Below are 22,563 nucleotides of genomic sequence, written 5' to 3' on the forward strand. Positions count from 1 at the left end.
GTCCTGTTGACACTGTAAATCCAGCATAGTACAGCTCAAGAGCACAACGAGCTAGGCGACACATTTTGTCTAATTGTCTAACTCTTTACGTGAAGGTCAGAAGAACTGGTAACGCCATGGAAGCTTTTAACATCTACAACACCAGGACCAACACCAGCACTGGTGCCTGAGCTCTTTAACAAGCAAGTTTTCTCTATGTCTGCCTGTAACAGTTTGCTCAAGTGGGAGAACATGCTTTTGGCAGGAAGGACACTCTATTCCAGCTATACATGTCTCAGGTGACTCTCCTTCAGCAAGACCATAAAACACAAGTTCTCAACGGGAATAACAAAAGCTGACATCAACGGTTACTTCAGAGTTTTAATCAGGAGTTTTTTAACAAATAATCAGAAGTTTAGATGGACATTCACCTGTATGTTATGTTAATTTTGAGCAGTTTTAAGTAATGAAAATTCATGAAATGTAGTGCAGTTGGTTTATGTTGAAAGTCATTAACCCAGCCCTGACCTGGAGCATTAAGCAAGTACAGTCAACTTCAAGGGACAAAATACATCCTGGAGTTGTTTCCCATTAGTGCATTTCTTCAAACAGTTACACTTAACCTTCCCAGAATCTCTGCTTTCAAATTTCCACCTCAACAGTGCCAGCTAGAAGTCCAGAATACCCAGCTAACTTATGTCTGGCACCACGAGTAAACACCTCCAATACTCTATCTCCAGTTTAGATCTAATCTAAGCTAAGGTCGAGGATCTTCTCTTGGCCTCAGCTGATTTGCAGAATTGGGAACTGAAGATATTCAGACAAATGGCAATGACAACTGCCCCACAGAAAGGTATTGCACAAGGATGAGCAGTAAGACTATGCATCCTTACTCATGGCTGTGATTACTTCGCCGCATATTCCATTTAAGTTATTTTCATTTTTAAGTTAGGCCAACCATCATTTCAGTGGAAGAGACAAAGCTCCCTGCAAGACATCTTCTCACAGACAGGGCGGCACACCAGCATACATACCACCATTTGTTAGGTACCAAATCCATTTTAATAACACAACCCACGAGCCAGAAACCATTAAATCCCTCTTTCCAAAACCAGTTGCACGCAGCTCTCCGGGGTACTCAAAATCTGACTTGTGGCCGGAAATACTTCTGCTTTGTAGCATTGTTACTCATTCCCGTCTTGAGCATCCACTTCGACTTCATCCTCTGCAGGTACTGCATATCACGCTGCTGAGCAAAGACTGCCCCTTCAGAGAGAACGGAGGAAGGGAAAGAGGGATAAATGTTTGTGGGATCACTACTAAATTGCAAAACTGTGGGTCTAAATCAGCAATTAGCTGTATATTTTCTCTTCATACTAGCAAGCTTCTTTTCACTTTTCTCTTGGGAAAGGACAGTTTCCTCTGAACACCCACAACTGTGGTGAAGGGAAAAAGTTATTCCAGTGCGTGGTTCCTTTATTTCAAAAGTGGATGTAGAACACATCACTACTCCCCAACTCAAAAAGTGCTCCACCTGTCAAAGAATGCTTTATGCTACATATTAAATATCAGGAGTAGTGGCTTTGACAGGCAGAGGTGTGATTATTACCCTAGAAACACCAAAATATCAGGAATTCACCAAATATCACAAACGTGCTGGTGAACTGAAGGGCTAGCACAGAAGCTGCAATGGATTTTAGACAAAACGCACTTCCTTTTCTGCTTGGACAGCAGGAATGAAAGGGAATTGAGTGGAAAACAAACTAAAACCCCACAAACATGAAACAAACCCGACTCACGTAACTGTACGGTGATGGTATCCTAGAACCTTACCATCTGCCAAAACCTCAAATTGGCACCTACCTGTCTGACTTGTCCAGCCCAAAGCTTTGTACTGCTGCAACACCCGACCCACTGCTTTCTTATTTTTGGCAACAGCCACCGTTCTTGACAGACCAAACCGTTGCTTGTAGTATCTCATTAAAGAACGATGACCCACTCTGGCACCTGTTCAGAGGAGGAGACATCTTACTATGCATAATAATGCAGTTTCTGAAATATGGTAATCGAGCACATTGTGAAAACTGTGGAAAGGTAAAGTGCCAAGAAATGTTTTTAAAAGGCTAAGGCATTACAAAGAAAAAAAAAACTTTAAGACTATTACAAATTGAATGCAATTACTTAAGATTTGGTGTAATGCACTTTACCTTAAGAAAAAACACCAAACCACCTCCAAACTCTGAAGAACACTCTTCAAGAGGGCCTTAGCTCAGGTAACAAACAGGTAGTTAGCAGAAAGATTTAATTTGGGGAATAATCATAAAGGGAATGCTGTTTCAAGTAGCCACTGAAGACAACGGTGACATTCAGGAAGATCTTTCTGTAACTGCATAGCTTGCCACACTTTTCAGAATGAAAGGGCTGTGGTCCCCTCATATAAAAACACCAGAACAACAACAAAATTATGTGTAGGAGTGCCAAATTCTCAAATACTCTTACAAGGCAAGAGTAGGGTTGTTTAAAGAAATTTATTTCAATGAAGAAGTTTATGAAATCTATTACCAGTGTACCAGATACCACTCTGCAAAAAAAACTACACTAGGTAACCTAAGTTACAATGTCTCCATGTTGCACTAAAGCAAGATAAGGAAACTCTTGCAGTGTATCATGTGAATCACATGTTAATGAACAGGTCAAATAGCCAAAGGAACCCTGTGCCCCAAACCATATTTATATTAATGCTGAAGTTATATTTAAGAAATAAATGTGAAGAAAAAAAAAAAAAGAAAGAAAAAAAGGCTTCCAAGTTTGTTTAAGCTAATTATTTTCTGTGAAATGACAGACAAGTCTTTAAATTTTGTAGTGAGAATCATGGAGAGGGAAGACAAAACCCCAAATACACTTAATGCAAAATTACTTGCTCCCTTGCCAAAGGAAAATACTTATCACAATGACTTCAAGTAACAGCTACGCCTATGAGAAACCCAGAGGAAGTACATCTTAACACAGATCGCGTGCCTACCTGAAGGAAGGATCAGCTCCATGGTGTCATCATCATATTCCAAGTCCTTCTCTGCTGGGAGCTCTCCGGACACCTCCCCATCTTGCCCTTCCTTGTGATCAGGGTAACTGCTCCTAGAGAGGAGAAGCAGTGTACGTTTTACATGGGGCGAGCAGCCACAGCTATCCAGACCCATCCCACAGAAGAACCTGCGTACAGCTACAGCAACCCACAACCATCATCATGTTTCACCTACACCGGTTTAAGAGTTCTTCCCAGAAACACCTTTCCCTGAACAGCGGCTGAAGACAAGAACCACCCTTCCTCCAAGTTCTATAACCCAGTGCGGTTCTGCTGCTGCGCTCTTAACAGGTATTTATTTATTGTGAAAAGCCACCACCATCATGGTGTTATGCTAACCTAGAAAGGTGGCAAAACAGCTACACAAAATAAGCATCAAAACAGAAACAGGACCGAATTTTAAAAACTAGTAAGAGATTGTGATGTGATGTAACGTTCAACTGTTCTTTTGTCTGCCCTCAGCTGTGCTCCACTGAAAGAAAAGTGTCCTCACCTAAAATCATAGAAGTCTGCAAATTCCAATGCTGCATCTCCATCTGTGAAGAGTTTACAGTGGCTTTTGTCGTTCATGTGAGCCTGTACTGCTTCTGTGGAGTAGAAGGACTTCCCCCTTTCATTACACCAGATGCAGATCTTCCCAACACCAATTTTCTCTCCTGCAGATAAAATCGACACTTTTATTGGTCCCTACTCAATAATTAACATTTCAGTGATGTGGCCTTCCCAGCTTGAAGGCAGAGAGACTGAGGAAGAACTTTGAGTCCTTCATATCCAGTAACACCCTGCTGTTGCTATGCCTTGATCATACGGCTCTACCGGGGACAAAGTCTGTGCACTTAAAGAATTCATGTGACTAGGTATGGATCATTACATATACTCAGTAAAACATTCCAAGCTTCTGTTACAACTTTCTATCTGATACTCCCGTAGTATTTTATGTTCCTCACTATCACATTAGACAACACACTAGATGTTCTTTGCCTAGCTTTTAGCTGTCTCACCTGCTCTGTCAACAGATGAGGGAAGCACTGATGACTCATTAGGTATTCAGAACCTCCCCCAGTGTAAGATGGCTCAAAGGCACACTACAGCAGTTGAGTTTTGTCCTAAATTTTGTGTTAGCTGAAAAAATCTCTCAGCATTAAAAAAACACGCAAGATCTACAGGGTATGTGGCCACGTGTTTGTTCAGTAGGGTTTCCCTTCACTCTCCCTAGAAAACCCACAGTCCTCACCATGATCAAAATACTGAACTAGACAGCTTCCAGATCTTACACATACACAAAAAAACTCACCACCACCAAAAAAAATAAACAAACAAAAAACAAAACAAAACAAAAAAAATAAGTTGTATCTAAGTGAAAATAAGCACTAACAGTCTATAATTATCCAGGTGAAAATCAAGAGATTACAGGCATACCCAAGTACTTAATTAGTCCCCTGAGATCCACAAGGTACTCTATGTCTGGAATGAAGAAACTGTGAACTTTTGTCATATGGGCCACATTCTTCATGAGGGATCTTGAATGGTGGGAACAGAACAAGCAGTCTGTGACTGGTATGGCCCCGACAGCAGGAGCACTTTCAGCTTCTGCCTGCTCCTCCTCTTCTTCTCCCACGCTTTCCATCTCTTCATCAGAGCCAAGGTCTTCATCAGAATCCATATCTTCCCAGCCTTTTCAATGGAAAATTAAGAAAGATTTATTTACTTGATTATTTCTTCTAGTTCCCAATTAAGTTAAAAAACAGTTTTCAGAAAATATTGCATTATCTATTCTTACAGCTAAGTGCCACATGCTTATTTCCAGGTGCAAGGTTTTATCATTTCCAGTAAAACAACTTTTTTTTTGTAAAACACACAGCAAAGCTCAAGACTGGTCATAAAAAAAGCTGGCAGGTCTCATTTTTTCCCTCTCCATTTTCTCAACTATTAACACTTAATTGCAGTTTCAAAACCTTTAATTTAATTCGCTACAGCACAAGAACACATGCATGCTTCATTAAAAACAACACAATTCCGTCAGAAAAATGGAAACACTCATTTCCAGCAGTGACTTAGCAGTGAGGGAAAACACACTCCTGTTCACACATACTTCTTCAACCAAGGAGAAGAACAAGCCAGTTCTTGCAGTTACCCAAGATTTACTAACAATTTTACATGCTTGCAAGATTACTGCAGCTCTCAATGCAGACTACAAGCTACAGAGGATTCCCCACAGGTACTGACTATGGGCTTCAGGATTCATCAGGGAGGGCTTTAACTCCACAGGGAAATGCTGTTTATTAAATTTATTTTGAACTTTTGTAAATGCACAGAGCCACTACCAAATACGATAGATGTTTAAAACCAACAGACTACATACACTTCATCTACATCTTTAATCAGCTGTCAGATGCACTGTTAGCTAATTATAATTTGAAAAAAAAAAAAAAAAAAAAAAAGGCTTGTGAACCAGGAATCTGGTTATATGGGTAGAGGGATCTAGAAATGGTTTCCAAAGGGGGCAGATGCGGGACAGAGAGCATTTCCCAGTTCCCTGCTCCCACCGCCATGGCACGGTGTTTGAGAACAGGCAAAGGGACACTCCCCAGTGCTGCAGGATGCTAATTAAAGATCTTTGCTACAGGATATAGTTTAACAATTTTAATGAGACTGACTTAGCAGGACGTGTAGGGAACATGCCTGGGCACATACTTAAAAGGCAAATTAACACTGGGAAACCCACCAAGATTTAGCATCACAATTTATGACAAATACATTAATACAAAACTAGTGCAAGCTGCCTTCTTCTTTAGGTGCTAAGCTCCACGTTCAGCAGCATTCGTTCCTTCTCCTGTAGAACAGTCCTATTCCATGCACAGATTCCCCAGAGACTGCAACTGACACTTCACCAGCACAAAAATGCTGTAACAGATGCAGTAACATGCCGCAATGGTTTCAGTACTGAGGCTGGAATAGTATGTTCCCATTTCATTCGCTCCTGGCCCCCCTGCTGCCGTTTAATCACCCCATTCCAATGCTCTACTAGATGCCTTTGTGGCCTGCGCTGTAAGCCACAGCACTGAAAATGTCTGGTTTACAACTAACCCCTCCTGGGAGTCCCAAAGCTCTGATTATTTCATTTGTCCACTTCCCAGGCCAGCCCCAGCAAAGAGCTGTATCCACACAAGTGGCGAGGGTGGCGCAGCAGGAACAGGCAGGCAGGGCAGCACCTCTTTAACTATTTTTACTATAGATGCCAATGTGCTGAGGAATTATGCCACAGAGTGGTGGTCTAAAGAGCAAACTCACACATCTAGTCTTGATTGGCAATTAAAAACAAAAGCCCCACTCCCATCTCTTCTCAACAGATCAGTAAAGTGAACCATGGTACAAATAACCCTGATTGATTTTTGTTCATTTCATTTACTTTTCAGAAGTAGTTTCAGGGTAACCTTCTGTGCTGGCCCGAGAATTCCCCTAGGACTTTACGCTGGAAACAGTGCTCACAGCAGTGCTTATATCCAGCCCTCACACGTCTTAGTATCTTGCACAGCTGCCTGATCAGACACTGTAACATGGAGGCCCTAACTGCGAGCATGGACCAGCCTTAAATCCTCTGTTCAGATGGAAACTAAATCAACAGGAAGACCTTATGTAATTAAAAAAGCTGCACTAAAGAAAATAAAAAGGAGGCTTTCATACAAAACCAACTACACAGCTTATGCCCAGCTACCTGTCATCATCATATTTACTGCCTTACCTTCTTCCGTATCCTCCTCTTCCTCTGCCTGTTGCTTGGCCAGCTTCTTCGCTTGTTGTTCAAACCACTGCAGACGTGGAGGTTTTTCAGATCGTTCTCTACTCTGCGACTGACTGGTGCTTTCCATAGAAACGGGAGAGCCGCTTGCATTACTAGGGGGCAGAGGTGTCTTCTTTGGTGATGAAGATGGCTGAGCTCTGATGGCTTGCTGTATAGCTGCGTTCATTTCATCTTTGTTCACGCTCTCCAGGGCAAGCCCCTTTTCCAGGTTCTTTTCATTCAGTATTTTCACCTTCTCGCTGACAGCTTGAACAGCCTTCTTCTCCAACTCCAGGTGCTTCTTGGACTTCAGGTGATTCTCATAGGCGTTGAAGGTGGAGAACCTCTTGCTGCAAACCGTGCAGTAGGTGGCAGTGACTTTGTTCTTCTCCTCTGCTACTGCTCTCTGCGCGAGGACCCTCTCCTGGAAGTTCTCGGCGGTGACGGGCGGCATGTCGGCCACCTTGCGCTTCAGATTGTACCTGTGCCAGTCGGTTTTGTAGTGGGCACGCTGGATGTCAGCATCCTTGAAAGCCACGCGGCAAGTGATGCACGTGTAGGTTGCCATTGCTAGAAAGCGGGGAATAAATAAGTCACGCTAATAAACAACCAAAACAAAACAAACCAAACCCATCCTGACAGCACCCATGTCAGGCAGCATAGCAGCTGCAGTTCAGGCACAAAACAATGTTTGTGAGATACCAGCGTCAGCAAACGGCACGTTACCGACTGGGAGGATCACAATACAGAATCCCGGAATGGCTGGGGTTGGACAGGACCTTAAAGCCCACCTAACTGCACCCCCAAAGGCTGAGATGTGGCTGTGAGCAATGACGGGCACCACAGCAGCACCTCCGCGTCCCGGCTCCCAGGGCTCAGGCACAGACCGAGGGGGGGCTCCCCGCCTCAGTAACAGCCCTTCAGGAGCCCTGCTCCCTTTCCCCACAGACCAGAAGCCAGAGGCTCCCACCAGGCCCCGGCCTGACGCCCTCCTTCCCCAACGAGGTCGGTCCCGGTGCCGGTTGCGGCCTCGCTGCGCCACCAGGAAGGGCCGGGCCCTGTCGCCGCCTTCCTTCCGCGGGCGGGGAACGATCGGTCCCCGCCATGCCGCCCCCTGCCGCCGCGGCGGGCCCGGCCCGGGGGCTGCTGAGCAGGACCCTCACCCGCCCGCCTCGGGAACAAAACGTGGGGGGAGATACGGTGAAAGATAAAAACTAACACGTATTTTATTAAATGATTTTTTACAAACAATCGATATAGTAATTCCATGTTTACAAAATAGTAATCAAGCTAGGTAAAGTGCTGCGAAATTGTTTAAATAAAGACATTTTGTAATTTTCCAGTTTCTGGTTACCTGTCGGGGCGTTACGGGCTGTTACATTGCACTTGGACTACAGTGAGGTTGTTCTGAACGCTTAGATGAACAGTCTGGAAAAGTGCCAAACAAACAGAGAGCAAGTGAAACAAGCACTGTCTTGTATCCTGTTACTTGGGGTTAGCATTATTTCCCCTCCTCCTCTGTGTAGAATGATTTTGTTTTCAAGAATAAGACTCATGGTAAATGTCTAGCACATGCACAAGGAGAAGTGCTCTGCATTGAAAAGTGCTTTTATTCTGGACCTAATGCATGTAAGGCCACCAATTCAGTATTGGTTACTCAGATGTAATAGCGCACAGGGAAATTTTGTGAGTACGAAGGAGTGAGCTGCATCCCACAGACACTGCCCTAACACACGTAGCTTTCTCCAGGTGCAGGTACATGAAGAAGCCACTGAAAGGCAAGGAGGAACGTGAACCACACGACTGGAGGCAGAGGATGCAGAGCTGCACGCACGTAGGCAGCTCCTGCATGGCACAGATCCCACGAGATCACACTTGGCATTACCTCCTGGTCACCTGCTCACACGTCCGTGCTCTGCAATTCACAGCCTCCACACTGATTGTGCTGGTTTTTGTCTGTAAATTGTCCGAAAGCAGGCCTCCTATGTAACAAAATTATGTTCCAAAGCCATGGCCTGTCACGTACTCACTTGCCCTTTTTCCTGCCTTACTTTTTTTAATTTTGGAATATGATGACAACACTTGGTTGCAAAGACTGTGTGGACGATTGGCAGATTACATGACAAGAATTTGTATGTAACAGCTATGTCATGGCTGCTGCTAGAATACAGCAAAATGAAGGTTTCTCATATGATTTCCAACTAAACATGGTGTGGAAGGGATCTCATGAAGGAGAAATGTTTTCTTTGTGTTTTGCTTTCCAACTATTGGCAGTGAAATGTATTGTGTCTGAGCAAAGGGTTTCTTACTTGCACTTGCTTAGGAGGGAAGGGGTAACTTTCCACAAAAACTACGCATCTTTCCACTACCTTAGGAGGAATACTAAGTGGTAGAGAATTACCTCCTTCCACAGTATTTAGGGGCTTGAATAAAAAAAAATACCATGTAATCAACTACCATGAGAACAGACAAAATTCAAGACAGTCAAATAAGTAATTATGTCCCTAAGCTTTAATGATTTGCTTTCTTGAGTTTTGTTTTTTTTTAAATGGAAAGTAAAAGCAAGAGAGACACATACTTTATTGAAGAAAAATGGATCTGTTTATCTATGTCGAAACCAGAAAATGGATCATTTACAAAAAGTCTGAGAAACTCCTCCAACTGCTTATCCTTCTTGATCTAATTATTCTAGAAGAGCGCCCCTGTGTTAAGTACTTTTATAATCACAGCATTCTTCATAAAACAACAATAAAGTGCACGCTGTTGCGATGCCACCACTGACAGCTAGTTCGCATGTCTTGTCCACCCGCTTCAGCAAAACTCGCTAAGCGCTGCTGCCTCTCCAGTTCTCTCTGTCCTGGCGCCTGTTGCATCTTCTGGCACCAGCGAGTGCCCTTGTTCGGGAAGCACGCTTGGCCTAGGTACTCTGCAAAGTCCCGTCAGCAACCTGGAAGTTGTACTCTTCTCAATATATAGATTGTCCTATACATGCAGCAGGGAGACAATGTTTTTAACTCGTCTGAGAAACTTAAATGGCCTTTCAACTTATTCATTTCTCAGCAAAAGCCTCTTTTGTTTTTGTTTTTCCAAATGAGAAAGACAGACTTAGGGAAGTTGAAAATGAAACTTAACAACTAACAGTGTGAAAGCGACATGGCCACATTTTTAAAATGATTTCCAGTATCTTGTTTTTAATGTTAAGATGTTACCATTTCAAAAGCTGCATCTTCTGGGATCTACATCCGGCATCTGCTTATTTCAAAATGGATTGGATAATGAAGGCACAGGCTCACTTTTTTACTGGTAAAGGACAGCAAACACGATCAATATGCATTACTGACACAAAAGCACAAGCAACGATAAAGCCAGTGTCAAAAATTATCAGCATCTTTTCTTTAGCTACAATCTGTTTGGCCATCTGCCTACTTTGTCACCTCAGGAAAAAAGAGTTAAACACAGGTTTACCTACACATACATGTTAGTGAACATTTTTTCACTCCGTTGCTGTACTTTCTGAGGGTCCTGGATGACAGTATTCACCTCTTAAAATGCCAGCAAATGGAAAATCACTTTAGTAGTAGTAGCAGCTGACATGGTCCCTCGACTCTGCTAACTGTTTACATCACATTAGAAAAACTAGCTTTACTTCTTCCTACTTCTTTGATTACTATTGCTTGGTATTACAATTTGATTATATTAAAGGTGAACAAAAAAGCCCTACGAAAAATCAAACAAGTAACCTGCTTAAGATCCCATGCCATTCACTGAGCACACATGGGGTTTAAAATGGCAAATAATTTAAACAAGTTCATTTTTATTTTACTAGTTTAGGTGCCGAGAAGATTCTGAGTGACTTCTATAGCGAATGACCGCACTGAATACTTTAAGTGTATTAAGAGATCCAGCTTGCAACACAACTTTTGTTGCAAGTGATGGCAGCTGTTCCAGGGAAAAAAAAAAAAAAAAAGAACAGAAGAAAACAAAACAAAACAAACAAACAAAGAAAAACCCACACAGAATCTTGAATTACAGAAGTGGCAGCTAAAGAAGCCCTTCTCTTTGCCTCTAACTCTTATATCTTCCCTAATCCAAACAATAACTACCCCACCTGCTCCCCAAAAGGCTGTTCAGTTTAAATATTAACTCTTAAATATAAAAATGCGTTGGCTGACTTTACACAGGCAATACTGCCAAGGACCAGACTCTATCAAGGAACACAGCAGGTGGCCAGTCAAATAGCGTGCCACGTTACAACTCTACAAGCCTAAAACAGCAAAAAACGTGGAAATGCATCACCATATCCAAAATAATTCAAAGATTTTAAGTGTTAAATCAAGTCCACTGATGACAGTGTTGCACACAGTTAAACTAGAGTTCTGCTGGTTACCGTGTTCATAAATAGTAGATGCACTATACCTAATAATAACTGCAGGGCTCCAGACTTCTCAGTATGACTGACGGAGGCGAGACTTAGTTAATCTCACTGCAATCCTCTGATAACTCATCCTCGCAGTGTGAATCATTAAGATTGCCGGCCAAGGTTGGCAACTGAGAATAAATAAGTTGCCGATGTTGAAACTTTGGCTAAGGACCCCAAAATGTATGTTTGGCAAAAAGATGAAAAAAAAACCTCTTCCCCAAACCTTTTGAACAACTGACCTCCAACACTCATCTGCAACCAAACAGTGGATAGATAATTCATTTCCATGCTATAACATTGAGGTTTAACTACCAGAAACATTAAACTATCAGTATCAGCTGATATTTATCCAGTTAATTCACTCTGCATAAGGGAAATTATTACAACACATCTAAAGTGATAGTTAAAGCTTACAGCTCAGAATTTTCCTTTTTTTGCATTTGATTTTGTGTTTCATTTCTTCTGTGTCACCAACTGCAATTCCCAGGTTAATGATTTCCAAGCAGATTTGAAAGGAAGCCTGAAGACTTCTTTTTCTCCTGGGATTCTGCTTCTTGGCCTTGTGAAAGTCCCAATTCTTTCTCAATCTGCTCAAGCTCAGACTGGTCAAGCAGTTCAAAATCATCGGCTTCCTCTGTGTCTGTCTCTTCACTCAAACTGGGCACTGCATGCGAAGAAGCTTGCTGTACAGACTGCAACTGGTCTTTGATGGCAGCAGACACTGCAGCTGCGATGACATCCCCAGCAATTCCACTCATTAAATTAAAGGTTTGGTCACTGGTCAAAGGCAAGGAGAGCCCTGCAGTGGATGGTCTCTCTTTACTCTGTCTGGAAGAATGATCCACCTTGAAATATGTTTGTTCTTTTTTTCTTTTTTGCTGGATGGGCATACCGATGCTTGAGTCATCATCATCATTTGTTCCTGCACCATTTTCTAAGGAAGGGAATTCTGCAAGATCTCTAGCAAAAGCTTCCTCATGATCACTAGGTCGGTCAAAATCTATTACACAGGATTAACAGAAGGAAACAGCGTTAGCAAACAAGAAACGCTTCCCCAAAAAAGCAGCCAAGTGTAAAAATGCAATTAGTAAATTTTCCTTTGAATACATTTACTATTCTGTAGTCTTCTGTAATCCTAATGCAGAAGAGCATTATCTTACATTTAAAATAAAATAAAAATCTAGTACTTCAAATCAACTGTTATCAACCTGACTTTGAATTTGGGTTCATAGTGTGTGTGAAAATCATTCCAGTCCCAAAAAAGAGAAGTAAGACAAGCATTCAGTTACATTACATTTTCCATTTCAGTGACTCCACATTAAAACTTTCTACCTAAAGTCAATTTGCAGTATTTATGTAGAGATTTGGAAAAAGTGTTTGAGAACGACTCTTTTCAATAATATTTGAAGAAAAAAGGTGGTATTTAGCTATATAAAAAACAACCCATGCCAACTCTTCAGCACAGCCAGTTCTAAATACACCAATCAACTAAAGTGCTAAAATTTATAATGTGAGAAGTCTTTAAACTCCTTTTCTTCACTATATATAGATATATTACAAATACGTGTATATGAAGGTATTACAGAATTTTAATAAGCTTTTAAAAAGTTTAATAAACTTCTAATAACACATTTAAATAAAGATATAAAAACAATGTAAAGACTTAATTCATAAACTTTTGCTTTCGCATTCAGTGCTTGTACTAAATAGAAGCAAGAAAATGGGAACTCTACAGATTACTGGTATACATGTAGTTTCATGTTTCAAAAGGATAAAAAGCAGAATGTAAACAAATAAAAGACTTGATTTTAATGACTGTTTTAATAATATGTTATTAGAAATGAGGAAAACATATTGATTACAATACACGGCCTGTGGAATATGCCTTAATGAGCATAAGGAAATACTTTGGTCTAGTAGACAGTATATGAATGTAAAAATAAAACATAATCAATTTGAACTTACTTTCTATGAAAACAAGCAATATGAGCTTTCATAAGGGCTAAGGAAATGAATCCTAAAAATGTCTGACACATCAATTTCATCATTTTTCCCATTTTCTTTGGGAAAAAATAGGCTGGAAAGGTGAGGAAGAAGGGTTATGTTGTCTGCAGAGTGGTGGCTCAAATGCACAGAGCTTTGACAGGAGATAAGACAGTCCTCGGGTGCATCCCATCTGGTCTTGTACTTGTGTGCATGTCCAATTTGCTGAAGGGCTCATAGGGGAGAAGAGTGGATGTTTATTTTTAACTTAACAAGGCCTTTAATAGAATTTCACACATTATCCTTACAGCCTAATTGGTGAGTGAACTGGGTTGGCGAACTGCTTGGTGTGTGGAAAATTGGCTTGACCACCAGCTCAAGGGGCGGTGATAAGTGCTACAACATCCAACTGGGTGGTGGTGTCTCTCAAAAGTACAGACACCAATGCTGTTCAGTGTTTTTATTAATGATGTGATGACTTAATGTAGCGCACTCTCAGCAAGTTCACGGACAGCAAGGAGCCACTGTGGGGCAGGTGCATTTAATATTCTGGAGGTCAGGGCCCACAGAGGGACCTTGACAAGCTGGAGAAATGAATGGGCAGGAAGGGGATGTCATGAAGTCCATTAAAAGCAAATGTGAAATGCTGCATCTTTGATGGAATAACCCATGCAGCAGAACTAGCTGGAAATGAGACAGAAAGTGGCTTTGAAGACATTCCAATTTATCATTCCTTGATCATACGATACTATTTACAGCTTGAAATATTAAAAAAATATTTTAAATTATTAACTTGGCATTTATAATGTTGATAAGTATTACCACCCTACTAGCCATTTTCATTGAATATCTTCCTTGAATAGAACTGCAAGACCAGAAGAGAAATAAACCCACACATAAGATTGCACCAAACTACTGCTGTTCTTAATATTTATTTGGGCAAAGTACTCACTTAAACTTTGGTCTGTAAAAAGTACGAATTTCAGGATCTAGTCAAGATCAAGACAAGTGCTTGAGAATCTCTTCCTAAGTCTTAGTTTTCATGTTTCATTCAGGTTCATGGCTGGATACTACAATGCTGATGAAGTCATCCAGAGCCTAAAAATACTTTCTTTAATTGGCTGTTTAGCAATTCAAAGTATTCACTTCTTCTTCCTCAGCTTTTATTCATATTGTTTACACCGAAAAGCATTGATATGAACTTGTTTGCCTAAGAGGTCTGATGGAAGAGAGAGCTAAGTCTGGCATATATCCAGATGTGTCTGTTTTACTCACCACTAATTATGTATTTAGACACTTAGTTCACTACTTCATTATTTTTAAGATGAAGACAACTCTCATAGAAGATGTATCCAAAACAAAATAAGCACTGGAACTAATTCTAGATTCACTGTAGGAAAGAACAAACAAAACCAAAGCCAAACCCCACTTATGTCCTCAAATTCTCTAATAGTTTTCAGATAACTTACACGAGTGCAATTCATTGATGAAATAGATGAAGCCACTACATACCTTCAGATGTGTCTGTCTGTGGAGAATACCCCTCGGATAAGTTAAAGGTCCCATTATCGGTCCAAGATACTTCTGATACATCTGTGTCAGACACTGACAGCTCTTTGGCAACAACTGCAGGACTAACCTACATACAAAGAAGTCCCATACATAGCATTCTTATACTCAAAAAATTCACACAACAGGAAGCCAATGCTTAGATACTGGAAAAGAGCTCTCTTGCATGTCACAGCACTATACATTGTCTCCTATTTAAGCTTTAATTGTAGAAATGTGAAAATAACAGTATAGAATACTTAGAAGTGAAGCATCTCTCTTCTTAATTGAAGACGGTTTTAAGCTAAAGAAGTCAGAAAATTCAAATTATTCATTGTATAGGACTTAAGTAATATCCTAGTGTAACAAAAGCAGAATAGGTTTGCAAATACAAACTACGCATAAATATAAAGAAATTGTAAAAAGTTGCATTGAAACAAAATAATTATCCATAAGGCAATCAATAAATAGCTAAATCAAAAAATCATTATCCTTTATGAATTTATCCAATAACATCTGTAACAAGTTTTTATCTCCCATGACATTTTATTATTATATTTTTCTTGCATAATACAATAACACCTTCAAAGCAATCACTGTTGAAGTCAGGTTCTACACACAACTGATCTAATGCTTAAGAACTTAAGAAGACTGATCTGCTTAAGAACTTCTACAAATCCAAATTATTATTTTTTTAATCAACTGATGTTCCAATTATAAAGGAAAAATCCTTTGCCATATAGTTACTTAGAATATTAAACGAGAAAGGAGGCGTTAAATTATTCTCATATATACCTGGAAAGATATCTGTAGATAAAATACTGATTTACACTATCATTGAATATGATCTGACAAGTAATTAAAGAAGTATCTGATGAACAATGTAGGTCTTCTATGAAGATTTCCCTTTTATAATTTAATTTGATAAAAATTACCAGCAATTTTACTTTTGAAAATGAAACAAAAAAAAAAAGTGCCTTTTCTAAGAAATTCTGGTTTAATCATTCTACAGCCAATATAAACTAAACACATTTTTAGTTTAGTAGGCCAAAGAAACCATTATCTTGAAGGCCAGAAGTCACAAGCGCACCAAATTAATTAGTATAGGTTTAAAGATGGAGACTACAAATCACTTTTAAGACATACTTAGTTCAGGAACAGAGCCTCCTAGAGAGGTTAAAGTCTTCCACAGAAAACTCTCCATTATCTATATAGAGTTTAAAAAGAAGATAGGGCTGACTGAAAAAAGTCACCTTAGGACACAGGGCTGATATGTCTAATTCACTGTCATCTTCTGTGGGTTTTGTTTTTGCTGTTTCTGAAAGACAAAAAAATATTTTTTATCCTACTCGTGACAATGGACTTCCAAGTTCTGCGTGTGTGCTATCACACAGCTCGAGTACAGCAAACTGTCACCTGTTGACATTGTCTGTCATTTATGTAATTATGCTACCAAGGTGAGAAGAAAAGGCTAATCAAAAGGCTAGATATTTATCAAAAATATATTATGCAGCAGCCAAAGCAGGAGAGAGAATGTTGCTTTGAAATGCATTCCAACATATTTATTTACCTGTTTTGTACTTCCTTCTGAAGCCTCTGTTGCTCACACTAATATAACGTGCCCTGGCAATGTATCTTTTAAATATAAACTTTTAAATAAATATATACCTTTTTAATATAATCTTTTAAACTATGCTGCCGGTACAAGGCATAATTGCAACATACTGTTAAAACATAGTTATTCCAACACATTACTTTTATATGAGAACATACAGTTTTCTGGATAATTGTGTTTAGTCTTAATTCACAAAACTTTCCTTTGCACCCAGCTATACTACTTTTGTAACATTTATATGCAAATATGCATATAAAGCATCTCTGAAGTCTTGCAGGATGTTGCTCCTAACAATGAACAGAAAAGTAATTTTCACCTTATCACCTCTCTCTCTCTCTCAGAACAGTCTCGTGAATATTTTAAACTAAGGCCAGTAGCGCTGGAAAGCACAGTGACATTCTTCTTGGTTGCCAGTTTTTACAAGTTGTTGCTTCCTCTGTGGTGCAAGTACAAGGGTCTGTGAACTCAAGAGCAGACCCAAGTGGTGAAGCAAGTTAAGGAGCTTGCCTGGGTTAAGTTAAATTGGAGGGTGACAGGCAGGAAAGCATGACTTACCTGGACCATTTTCCCAGAACTGGCTTATGAAATTTATGAAACAATAGTCTGATCTCTCTCTCTCTGACAGGTTCACTTAAAACTAGAATAAGGTCGAATAGTGCATGAAAAAAAAAAACGACTAATGCATTGATTTATTTTAATTTCTAACAACTACTGTACCATACGCAAGAGATACAAAAAGGCAGATGGTTCCACTCACTGCGTGCAGGAACAGCACACTGTACTGTGAACTGCTATGAGGAATGCCCATTTTAAGATAGGAAATCTACTGATGTGAATCTAACTAAAAAAGGTTAGGCTACCTGCAAATAATCTATGTACAACTACAATTTGGTTTTACTGACCAAAACTAGCACACACAAAAAGGAAACCACAGACAACTTCATTCACATTTTTCTTAAAACAGCTTTATTACTTAAAATCTAGAACTATCTGATGTTATAAAAAATTCATGTGAGATAGGTGAGATTTTGTTTTAAACCCTTGTCTATCTAAAAACTTTCATTAATTTGTAGTTACTATCCTACTACAATTCTTAAATGTTTACTGAGTATTTGGGGAAGAAAACATCTCTTTTTTTCCTTGTTGCTGTTGGGAACAAAACAAGGCAGATTTAGATGCTAGAACAGAATTCAGGCTCTTATTGAAAATTTTGTGATTTACTACTTTTGTATCCTTGAGTGGTTCTCTATCCTGGATGAGTTTGCCTTATCTAAAGAGAAATAAGCATTTCATACTGTACATTAAGTAGCATTTTCTTTTCTATAAAGAGAACCATCGATCTTGTCTTGTTTTCTCCCATGAAATTTTTTTTTTTTTTTTTTTTTTTAACTATACCCAGATGTTTGACATACCGGCATACAGATGTTCTGAGTACAGATCATAAAGCTTATAATGGTAGCCAGGTTCAAAGCACAAAATACCTTTACATTTGATGTCAGAAGACAAGCCCAACTGTGTGCAGGGTGAATAAAAAGGTCTTTGCATACAGAAATATATTATTTGGTACTACACTTAGTTACTCACCAGATCTCTCTTTTTTCTTCTGGTTAATGTATTCCACTATTCCAAAATCTAGTTTCATCAGAACAGACTTGATTTTGTTGCACAATTTCTGTCCAAATTCATTGCACTTGAGGAAGGGACATAAAAAGGCACACAATACTGTGATAAAAATAAAGACAGAAAATTTATTGAAATATTGCTTTATAAGAAGTTAATAAATAAAAATTAATGCGTTAAGATAATTACTAATTTTACATAACACAATTAATTTTGCATAAAAGACACGGTGAAATCCCCATATCTGATGAACTGCTAACGTCAAAGCCATTTTCTAGGAGCTATTTCTACTCATCACAAAACAACACCATTGCATTCATAGCAAATTACACTTTTCTTAGTTCCAGTAAGGAACAATTTATGATCACTGTAATATTTATCATTATCTTGACTTAGTCTGATTTTGACATCTTTACCTGATATACATAGCTATACAACATTATGCCAAAATCAACAAACTGAAAATACTTGTAAGCTGACTTCCAAAGGACAAATAACATGTTAGAACCTACGTGTATGTGTATATATGTGTATACACACACACACACACATATATAAATACTACTCCCTATATATACTAATGACCACATAATGAACAAACCATGTACATAAATCATGAATAAAGAGAGACTCTACTTACACAGGACATAGGAGAGGACAACTCCAGGAATGTAACTTCCCAAGACAGTGAAAAATGTACATATACTGCAGACGAGTAGGCAAAACTGACAAAGACATTAAAATTGGCCATTAATTCAATTTTTATAAATATTTATATCATTTTGCAAAAGAATAATTCTCCAGAATGTTTGATTCTATATGTAACATAGAATGCAGTGGAAAATAATATATATGTATATATTTAATTAGAAAATTCTTTAATGCTTCTTGTAAATAAGCACCAATTGTGCATTTTGGCTCATCAGGATGTACTTTCTTTTCTTTTATAAAAATAAGCTATTTTTGTTCTTTTGTTACTGTAAAGGTTTAACAAGTTCACAGTTACCACTAAAATTGCTAGAAATTACTTTGCCTTCATTACACAAAAAGAGCTTAGCACTTAATCTGCAGGAAACAAAACAAATCACTAACTGCAATTTTACAAAATGCGTACCTGCTGCATGCTTTCAAAAACCAAGAAACCCTTCCTGTGAGTAGTACAGTTGTATTATTTTCTCTCTCAAATGAGAGTAAGCATTCTCTTGATGGCTGTTGGACACTCCATATCCCCATTAGGACAAGACTGAGCTGAATTTTAAACATAAAACCTGATATTCAACCTCTTCTGTGACTGAGACGTAAAGTGCATCTTTCTGAAATGCACAATGCTGAATACAGACCCGATCTGTTCAAAGTTTACAACGATTTTGCACACAGCACCTGTGTCTATTTTGCTCAAAATTAGAAAGCAGTCACACATGTCAGAGAATGAGTTCAGGAAAAAGAAAGGAAAATGTTGTGAAAATAAGCTTTTCTAATTCAGGATTAGATATATCTTAAAGATACAGTTACTTCGTCATGTTACTACAGGACAAAATTATAGTACAGTGTATACTGACAACACATTTCCTTACCTCAGTACATACCAACTTCTTTTAATCATAACTTTATTATCTAAGCCACATCATCACTTTCTGTGTAATTCATACATCTTTGAAATGTATTTGATCCTGTTGCTTGATCTGTACTTTCACTCTAAACTCCTAATATTTGCATGCACTACTACATAATTCTATTTTGCTAATTCTGAACGGTTGGAATTCATGAAGGATTTTGTAGCAAAGTTAATTGTGATCAAAAGAGGGAAAGATAATATTCTTATTTTACATTTTTATATTTGGCAATACGAAAGTAAAAATTAAATTTACATTTTCCAGTACTATTGCCATTACATACTGCTACATGATTTACATTTTTCTTTAAAAAAGAAAGCTGTCTCATGTTGGGCTACAACTACATAATCATCTTCTTCCTATTAGGAAAGAATAAGCCTTATTCTTGCTTGCCTCTTCATGAAATGGGGTTCTCCAGCTCAGTCTTTCCAAACTTAGAAGAAAAAAAAAAAAGCAAAAAACAACTAGAGTTGTATAGAAGAAAAAATTATCAGAATAAAATATGAAGAATTCTCTTCTATCACATAATGCATATAATACAGCTATTTCTGAAAACTACAATTATTTGGAAAAAACAGAGGCATGTTTAAGAGCTTTTTGTTTGTTTGTTTTTGTTTTGCAAGTTATTATTAAATCATGATGTTTTAAATTGCCTTTCCATGGAATGACTGGTGAGGTTTCAGCAGCTAAAAAACGAGGAACTATATTGCAATAAACTTTACTGTGGGCACTTTTTCTTGCTGTTTACCTACCAGTGATCTGCACAGGTAGCACTTAGCAGAAATTCATGACTGAATATGTGTGTTTTGCTTTTCATTGTTTTTTCTTTTTTTTTTCCACTTCTGTATCAAATGGTATCAAATTATTACTCTTACTTGGCAGTGCTTACCTTGCCAGGGTTTTGTTCCTTGAAGTGGGACATTTCTTGAAGAAATACAAATAAATTCATCAGTGTTTCTGAAATGCACTGATTTATTCTGAGTCTGTAGTCTTGCCTGGAACTGATGACTTCCCAGCTAAGTAAAACAAACACAAACACCCAACAACTTTGGTTGTAGCTCATATTAAAGTTAGAACTGGTTGAAAACATTTGAAGCCTTATCAGCTTCTAAGCCAACCATGCTATACATGTATTTTATATATTTTTTTCTTTACATGTTGTAAAAGGTATAAGAATTCACAAGCATTCTGGATTTTCTGTTGAAAGTCAGGGTTGCTTTTGTCCACCCTTTCTATTCTCAGTGCACCACACTGGGAGTTGCAATACACACCTCCCTAGCAAGAGCAACAGGGTTACTTACACAGCACAACGAGATAAAGGTTGAAAGAAAATGGGCTGGAACTCGAAGGAAAGTTACACATATAATTGCACAGACTACAAGAGATATATTGATTAATCCAAAAAAGATAATCTTCTGATTTGCTTTTCTTAGCAGGGCTGTGGTTATTTGCTACTACTTTTCACCCAGTTTTGTCAGCGTGCAGGACATACTAACCTGGCACTCACAGAAAGAACAGTTATTAAAAGGGTCAAGCGGCCTGAATTAGCAGCAGCTTTGATCAATGAATCATAATAGCACATAAAATAACGTAGTCCATGCATGGGCTACATTACAATGAGTTTATTACACTGTAATGTCAAATGTAAAGAAAGGTTTTGGATTACATTATTACCCCAGATTTCCTGTCATAGATTAATAACGAAACTAATTAATAACGAAACTATGCAAATGGTAGCTAACTATATGTAGAAATGTGTATTTCATTTTTTTCCTAACAAAAAAAAAACAAATTGCCATTTATACATTTACAGTCGATAACCCCAAAGTTATACCACTTCTATTCTGTAAAATGACAAAAGAAAAAAAAAAATGAAATTCCTCTGAATTTCAAATCCAATGTCTCAGCAAAAGGTCAGTTCTCCTTGAAACCTGTAACTATCATTTCAGCCAAAATCTGGAAAACTTATCTTTTTTTCTCTGCCTCTATTTAACTTCGCCAACAACTTGCATGCAAGCTGTGTACAGCAACCTCGCCACAAGGTGGTGATACAGCAACAGCAGCGTCCGAGTGAGGTTTAGAAGCCATTTTATACGGAACTTGAATAGCATTAAAGTGAGGGGAGGCAATATTCAAACTGTCACAATGCATAGAGAAGCACAGAACACAAAAAAAAAAAAAGAAAAAGGATGAAGGCATAAGCTACAATAATAATGCAGACTATTTTCATGTACATCAATGAGAAGGAGATACTACAAGGCACAGAGTATTAAATAATGATATGTCAAACAAGCAAATTATGCAGAAAAACAACAAGCATGGGGAAAGTTCTTTGGAGTTGCTTCTCTTGGTTGTTAATAGTACTTTCTTCTGCCAAATTGAAAGGATAATGAAGCTGCAGTGCTCAGATATAGTGTATTGCTAGATGTTTTGATTCTGTGGTCTGTGTGTTAACAAAGGAGAAACCAAGCTGGAGGACTGGACTGTACAGGTGAAGCTGGCTTCAAAGCATTACAAACCCACTATTAAGCTTGCCTCGCAAAAGAATACTTGGCAGTTTCTTGTAGCATTAAGCCACAAGAAACCACGATGCATCGTTGTCAGCTCTGCTACAGCCGCACTTTTATGTTATGAGGAACACCAGTGACAGTTTTAGGTCTTGCTCTGATCGTAGGCAACTAGAAATGTAAGAAACTTGGCTTGTGAATCCTCAGTGCAACAGCCAGATGCACACGCAGCTTCTTGTTGCTTGCATCTCCCACCAGCTGTAAGCCCTGGTAACTTCTGTCCCTCTCGTCCCTTTTCCCCAGAGCTCACTTGAGTGGCAGTGTGATGTAGAGGGCTGGAACAAGGGGGCAGCAGCAGAGATCTTGGTGAAGGGGGAGCAAGAGAGAAAGAAGGGGGTACAGTGTACACTCGTAT

At 38.8% G+C, this 22,563-nt stretch overlaps 2 protein-coding genes across 8 annotated transcripts in view; both read right to left on the minus strand.

Moving 5' to 3' along the window:
* Nucleotides 1–346: 346 nt before the first annotated feature.
* Nucleotides 347–7,962, minus strand: ZNF622 (zinc finger protein 622). Of its 4 annotated transcripts, none has more exons than XM_068670833.1 (7): nt 7,813–7,962; nt 6,804–7,412; nt 4,481–4,735; nt 3,555–3,717; nt 3,002–3,114; nt 1,843–1,986; nt 347–1,245 (listed from the first exon to the last, which is right to left on the minus strand). In XM_068670833.1, the coding sequence occupies exons 1-7, from the start codon at nt 7,946–7,948 to the stop codon at nt 1,118–1,120; spliced, it is 1,548 nt and encodes a 515-aa protein (XP_068526934.1). In that variant the 5' UTR covers nt 7,949–7,962; the 3' UTR covers nt 347–1,117. The 4 variants fall into 4 exon arrangements, with proteins under 4 accessions (XP_068526934.1, XP_068526933.1, XP_068526936.1 ...); XM_068670832.1 differs by having other exon boundaries at nt 7,793–7,928; XM_068670835.1 differs by lacking the exon at nt 7,813–7,962 and adding an exon at nt 7,639–7,786.
* An 81-nt stretch (nt 7,963–8,043) lies between these two features.
* Nucleotides 8,044–22,563, minus strand: part of RETREG1 (reticulophagy regulator 1) — a 63,075-nt gene continuing 48,555 nt past the window's right edge. For all 4 annotated transcript variants that reach the window (XM_068670837.1, XM_068670838.1, XM_068670839.1 and 1 more), the window contains 6 exons: nt 20,531–20,657; nt 18,669–18,753; nt 17,993–18,130; nt 16,047–16,111; nt 14,758–14,884; nt 8,044–12,262 (listed from right to left, as the gene is read on the minus strand). In XM_068670837.1, the coding sequence (XP_068526938.1) occupies nt 11,751–12,262; nt 14,758–14,884; nt 16,047–16,111; nt 17,993–18,130; nt 18,669–18,753; nt 20,531–20,657 (1,054 nt within the window). In that variant the 3' untranslated portion in view covers nt 8,044–11,750. The remainder of the gene's footprint in view (nt 12,263–14,757; nt 14,885–16,046; nt 16,112–17,992; nt 18,131–18,668; nt 18,754–20,530; nt 20,658–22,563) is intronic.

Source organism: Anas acuta, chromosome 2, assembly GCF_963932015.1.
Source record: "Anas acuta chromosome 2, bAnaAcu1.1, whole genome shotgun sequence".
In the NCBI taxonomy this organism is placed as follows: Eukaryota; Metazoa; Chordata; class Aves; order Anseriformes; family Anatidae; genus Anas; species Anas acuta.

What these genes read in the sequence shown, in the direction of transcription:
- ZNF622 (XM_068670833.1), bottom strand. Translation starts at nt 7,948, where the DNA reads ATGGCGGGGACCGATCGTTCCCCGCCCGCGGAAGGAAGGCGGCGACAG. An exon ending in GCAGACTTCTATGATTTTAG is followed by an intron (nt 3,115 to 3,554) that starts GTGAGGACACTT and finishes TCTCCTCTCTAG; the next exon opens with GAGCAGTTACCCTGATCACA. An exon ending in GGAGCTGATCCTTCCTTCAG is followed by an intron (nt 1,987 to 3,001) that starts GTAGGCACGCGA and finishes TCCTCTGAACAG; the next exon opens with GTGCCAGAGTGGGTCATCGT.